At 47.0% G+C, this 6,064-nt stretch overlaps 1 protein-coding gene across 1 annotated transcript; it reads left to right on the top strand.

Moving 5' to 3' along the window:
- On the top strand, positions 2,043–2,462 carry LOC109222982 (RNA-directed DNA polymerase homolog; the record flags this gene model as incomplete). Its single annotated transcript, XM_019387260.1, has 1 exon — positions 2,043–2,462. A coding segment is annotated over exon 1 (420 nt), but the record flags the coding sequence as incomplete, so codon positions are not given.

Raw genomic sequence — 6,064 nt, 5'->3', positions numbered from 1 at the left:
AATTCGCGAAGAAGACTAATTTAATATTCTGCCCAGGCTTCTCGCTTCTGCGGTCCCGTTTCCGCTTATGCGGGACCGCTTCTGCGGCCATTATACCGCTTCTGCGGTTTTTCACTTAAAGGCTTCGACCGCTTCCGCGGCCCAAAAATCGCACCAGCGGGACGCTTCTGCGGTCCACACTTCCGCTTCTGCGGAACTTGCCCTGAGTCCAAGACTTGCTTCTGCGACTTCCTCCTCCGCTTCTGCGTGACCGCACCTGCGGTCTCATAACCGCAGGTGCGAAAATACCAGATACCGGCAGAGCTTAACCATGCAAAAATTCCGAAACTCTTCGTTTAACCATCCGAACTCACCCCGAGGCCCCCGGGACCTCAACCAAAAATACCAATGCATCCTACAACGTTATTCAAACTTGTTCCAATCATAAAAACACATCCAACAACACAAAAATCATCAATTCTCATCGAATTCAAGCCTAAGTTCTTCCAAAACTTCCGAAACACGCATTCGATCAAAAACCCGACGAAACCACCTCCGAATCATCTGAAATTTTGCACACACATCCCAAATCACCTAACGAAGCTACTGCAACTCTCGAAATTCCATTCCGTCCCTTGGATCAAATTCTCACCTATCAACCGGAATTCGCCAAAATACTAACTTCGCCAATTCAAGCCTAATTCTACACCGGACCTCCAAAATCACTTCCGATCACACTCCTAAGTCACAAATCATCTCCCGAAGCTAACCGAATTGTTGGAATCCACATCCGAGTCTTCTAACTTATAGGTCAACATCCGGTTGACTTTTCCAAAACAAGCCCTCCTTAAAGAGACTAAGTGTCTCATTTCCTTCCAAAAATCAACCCAATTCAACTCGTTCATACAAGACACTAATAATGAAGCATAACGAAGCAGGAAATGGGGGAAACGGAGCGGTTCTCACAGGACGACGGGTGGGGTCGTCACACTCAGCAACCGAGGGCTTGTTACACTTGTGGTGACACGGGTCATATTGCCAGATTTTGCCCTCGAGCACCGAGCAGTTCTCAGCACCAGGGTTCTCGTGCCATGGTTCAGGCACCAGGTGCTCCACAGCCAGCCTAGCCAAATAGAGGCGGGGGTAGAGGTACTAGAGGTGGAGGTAGAGGTCATAGAGGTGGAGCTCAGACCGCCAGGGGTGGAGGTCAGCTAGCAGCAGATCGACCTAGGGATACGGTTCAGGGTGGTGGGGCCCAGCCCGATTGTTATGCTCTTCAGTCCAGGACCGAGGCAGAGGCTTCAGATGCAGTCATTACAAGTATGGTTCTGGTTTGTGATAGAGATGCTTCAGTGTTATTTGATCCGGGGTCTACGTATTCGTATGTGTCATCCTATTTTGCCCTGTATTTGATCATGCCCAGTGATGCATTGGGTATTCCTGTTTATGTGTCTACACCGGTTGGTGACTCCATCATAATAGACCGAGTCCATCGTTCGTGTGTTGTAGTGATTGGGGGTCTTGAGACCCGTGTAGACTTGTTGCTCTTAGATATGGTTGACTTCGATATCATTCTGGGTATGGACTGGTTGTCACCCTATCACGCTATCTTGGACTGCCATGCCAAGACTGTGACCTTAGCTTTATCGGGTATGTCTCGCTTAGAGTGGAGAGGGACTCCAGGTCATTCTACCCGCAGTGTCATATCGTATGTGAAGGCTCGGCGTATGGTCGAGAAGGGGTGTTTGGCTTATTTAGCTTATGTTCGGGATTCCAGTGCTGAGGTTCCCTCTATCGATTCTGTGTCCGTTATTCGTGATTTCCCTGATGTTTTTCCTTCAGACCTGCCGGGTAGGACACCCGATAGGGATATAGATTTCTGCATTGATCTGGCTCCGGGCACTCAGCCTATTTCTATTCTGCCATATCGTATGGCCCCGCCGGAGTTGAAGGAGTTAAAAGAGCAGTTATATGATTTGCTTGAGAAGGGTTTCATTAGACCCAGTGTGTCTCCTTGGGGTGCACCAGTGATATTTGTCAAGAAGAAGGACGGATCGATGAGGATGTGCATAGATTACCGGCAATTGAACAAGGTAACGATTAAGAATAAGTATCCACTGCCGAGGATTGATGATTTATTCGACCAGCTTCAGGGTGCCAGGGTATTCTCCAAGATTCACTTGCGATCTGGCTACCATCAGATGAGGATTAGGGCATCCAATATCCCTAAGACAGCTTTCCGTACTCCGTATGGGCATTATGAGTTCTTGGTCATGTCATTTGGGTTGACCAATGCCCCAGCAGCATTTATGGAGTTGATGAACCGAGTGTTCAGGCCATATTTGGACATGTTCGTGATAGTCTTTATTGATGATATTTTGGTGTACTCCCGCAACCAGGAGGAGCACGAGCAACACCTTAGAGTGGTTCTTCAGACTCTGAGGGATAGTCAGTTATATGCCAATTTCTCCAAGTGTGAGTTCTGGCTGAGTTCAGTTGCATTTCTGGGTCACGTTGTATCAGCTGAGGGTATTCAGATGGACCCGCAGAAGATAGAGGCAGTCAAGAACTGGCCTAGACCAGCATCAGCTACAGAGATTCGGAGTTTCTTGGGGTTGGCAGACTACTACAGACGGTTCGTGGAGGGATTTTCATCTATTGCAGCCCCGATGACCAGATTGACCCAGAAGGGTGCCCAGTTCAGATGGTCGGATGAGTGCGAGGCGAGCTTTCAGAAGCTCAAGACAGCTCTGACTACGGCACCGGTGTTGGTTTTGCCCATAGGATCAGGGCCTTATACAGTTTATTTTGATGCTTCCCGTATTGGGCTTGGTACGGTGTTGATGCAGGATGGCAAGGTCATTGCCTATGCTTCGAGGCAGTTAAAGATTCATGAGAAGAACTATCCAGGGCATGATTTAGAGTTGGCAGCCATAGTTCACACATTAAAGATTTGGAGGGATTATTTGTATGGCGTAGCGTGTGAGGTGTTCACTGATCACAAGAGTCTTCAATACTTGTTCAAGCAAAAGGAGTTGAATTTGAGGCAGAGGAGATGGTTGGAGTTGTTGAAGGATTATGACGTCACCATTTTATATCATCCGGGGAAGGCCAATGTTGTGGCCGATGCTTTGAGTATGAAGTCAGCCTGTATGGGCAGTCTTGCTTATATTTCGGTCAGTCAGAGGCCGCTTGCTTTGGATGTTCAGGCTTTGGCCAATTGATTTGTGAGACTGGATATCTCTGAGCGTAGCCGAGTATTAGCTTGCACGGTCGCTCGTTCTTCATTATTGGAGCGTATTCGTGATCGGCAGTTTGATGATCCTCATTTGTGTGTCCTCAGAGACACGGTGCAGCGAGGAGGTGCCAAACAGGTTACCTTAGATGCGGAGGGAGTTTTGAGATTGCAGGGGCGAGTTTGTGTGCCTAATGTGGATGGGCTTCGAGAGTTGATTTTAGAGGAGGCCCATAGTTCCAGGTACTCTATTTATTCGGGCGTCGCGAAGATGTATCAGGATTTGCTGCAGCATTATTGGTGGCGTAGAATGAAGAAGGATATTCTGGCATATGTGGCGCTGTGTTTGAATTGTCAGCAGGTTAAGTATGAACATCAGAGGTCTGGTGGCTTATTTTAGAGGATTGAGCTTCCCGAGTGGAAGTGGGAGAGGATCACTATGGACTTTGTTACTGGACTTCCGTTGACCCGGAAGAAGTTCGATGCAGTTTGGGTCATTGTTGATAGGCTGACCAAGTCAGCACATTTCATTCCTGTGGCAGTCTCCTATTCATCCGAGAGGTTAGCTGAGATCTATATCCGGGAGATTGTTCGCCTTCATGGTGTGCCGGTATCTATCATTTCGGACCGGGGTACGCAGTTTACCTCGCGCTTCTGGAGAGCAGTTCAGCGAGAGTTGGGCACACGGGTTGAGTTGAGCACAGCATTTCATCCCCAGAAGGACGGTCAGTCCGAGCGGACTATTCAGATTTTGGAAGATATGCTTCGAGCCTCTATTATTGACTTTGGAGGTTCGTGGGATCAGTTCTTGCCTTTAGCGGAGTTTGCCTACAACAACAACTACCAGGCGAGCATCCAGATGGCTCCTTATGAGGCTTTGTATGGTAGGCGGTGTCGGTCTCCGATTGGATGGTTTGAGCCGGGAGAGGCTCGGTTGATAGGTACGGATTTGGTTTAGGAGGCCTTGGACAAGGTCAGGATCATTCAGGATAGGCTTCGTTCAGCTCAGTCTAGGCAAATGAGCTATGCAGATCGTAAGGTTCGAGATGTGGCATTCATTGTTGGTGAGCGGGTATTGCTCCGAGTATCGCCTATGAAGGGCGTGATGAGATTTGGGAAGAAGGGCAAGCTTAGACCAAGGTTCATTGGTCCGTTTGAGATTCTTGATCGAGTGGGAGAGGTGGCCTATAGACTTGCATTGTCGCCTAGCTTATCAGCCGTACATCCAGTTTTTCATGTATCCATGCTTCGGAGGTATCACGGCGATCCAGCCCACGTATTAGATTTCAGCACTGTCCAGTTGGACAAGGATCTGTCTTATAAGAGGAGCCGGTAGCTATTTTGGACCGGCAGGTTTGTCAGTTGAGATCCAAGAGTTTTTCTTCTGTGCATGTTCAGTGGAGAGGTCAGCCTCCTGAGGCATCGACCTGGGAGTCCGAGTCCGATATGCGGAGCCGTTATCCTCATCTTTTTCCCGACTCAGGTACTTCTTTCTTTTGTCCGTTCGAGGACGAATGGTTGTTTTAGAGGTGGAGAATGTGACGACCCAAAGGGACATCACCTATTTTCTTATTCATTCCGTGCTTCCGAGGCCTTGAAAACCTCATTTGCGGTTGCCTCGATTTGCGTGCGCAGTCCGGGCGCATAGCCGGAAAGCTTAAATATGAATTCTATGAGAAAAATGCTAAATTTTGATATTAAGTTGAATAAATTTGACTTCGGTCAACATTATGGGTAAACGGACCCGGACCCGTGATTTGACGGTCCCAAAGGGTCCGTAGGAAAGTATGGGACTTAGGCGTATGCCCGGAATCGAATTCCGAGGTCCCAAGCCCGAGAAATGAATTTTTGTGTGAAATTATTTTCTGGAAATGATTAAGGAAAATGAAAATGAAACTTGATTAAAAGACAGTGGTATCGGGCCCGTATTTTGGTTCCGGCGCCCGGTACAAGTCTTATATATGGTTTAAGCCTTTCTGTAAAGTTTGGTTGAAAACGGACGTCGTTTGACGTGTTTCGGACTTAAAAATGGAAATTTGATGTTTTATGAAAACTTAGAAGAAATTATGAATTTTGAGGTTAATTCGATGTATATGATGTTATTTTGGCGATTTGATCGCACGGATAAGTCCGTAGTATTTTTTTCAGGTTGTGTGTATAGTTGGTTTGGAGTCCCGAGGGCTCGGGTGAGTTTTGGGTAGGCCACGCATCGCATTTTTGAACTTGTGAAAAATCTAGTATTTTGCTTCTGTGATCTTCGCATTTGCGAAGATGAGTCTCGCAATTGCGAGCTCGCAAATGCGACGCCTTGGGTCTGGGCATAGGATCGCAAATGCAATCCATTTGCTCGCAAATGCGAAGGGAGGCTGATCGCAAATGCGATCTTGTGTTCTCAAATGCGATCTTGTGTTTGCAAATGCGAAAACTGGCAATCTAGTAACGGTTCGCAAATGCGAACCCAGCTTCGCATTTCCCACAAATGGTCGGGGTTCGCAATTGCGAACCCCAGTTCGCAATTCCCATATCTGCAGCCCAGCAATTTTCGTACTTAGACGAATTTCAAGTCATTTTTCACCCCACTTTCAAAATACAACTCCTTAGGCGATTTTTCAAGAACAAGTTTCATCCTAAATCATTTGTAAGTTGATTTTTACTTAACTCTTTCAATCATTAACATCATTTAACATGTTTTCCACTTAAAATCAAAGATTTTCATGGGTGAAATTGGGGTTTTTGGGTAGAACCTAGGTTTTCTATAAATTGGGGATTTGGACCTCAATTTGAGGTCCGATTTTAAAACAAATTGCGTATTTGAGTTCGTGGGGAAATGGGTAACCGGGTTTTGGTTCG

The sequence above is a fragment of the Nicotiana attenuata genome, chromosome 2 (assembly GCF_001879085.1).
Source record: "Nicotiana attenuata strain UT chromosome 2, NIATTr2, whole genome shotgun sequence".
Classification (NCBI taxonomy): domain Eukaryota; kingdom Viridiplantae; phylum Streptophyta; class Magnoliopsida; order Solanales; family Solanaceae; genus Nicotiana; species Nicotiana attenuata.
Note: the sequence above shows the minus strand (reverse complement) of the source record. Positions and strands in the feature narration are given on the sequence as shown.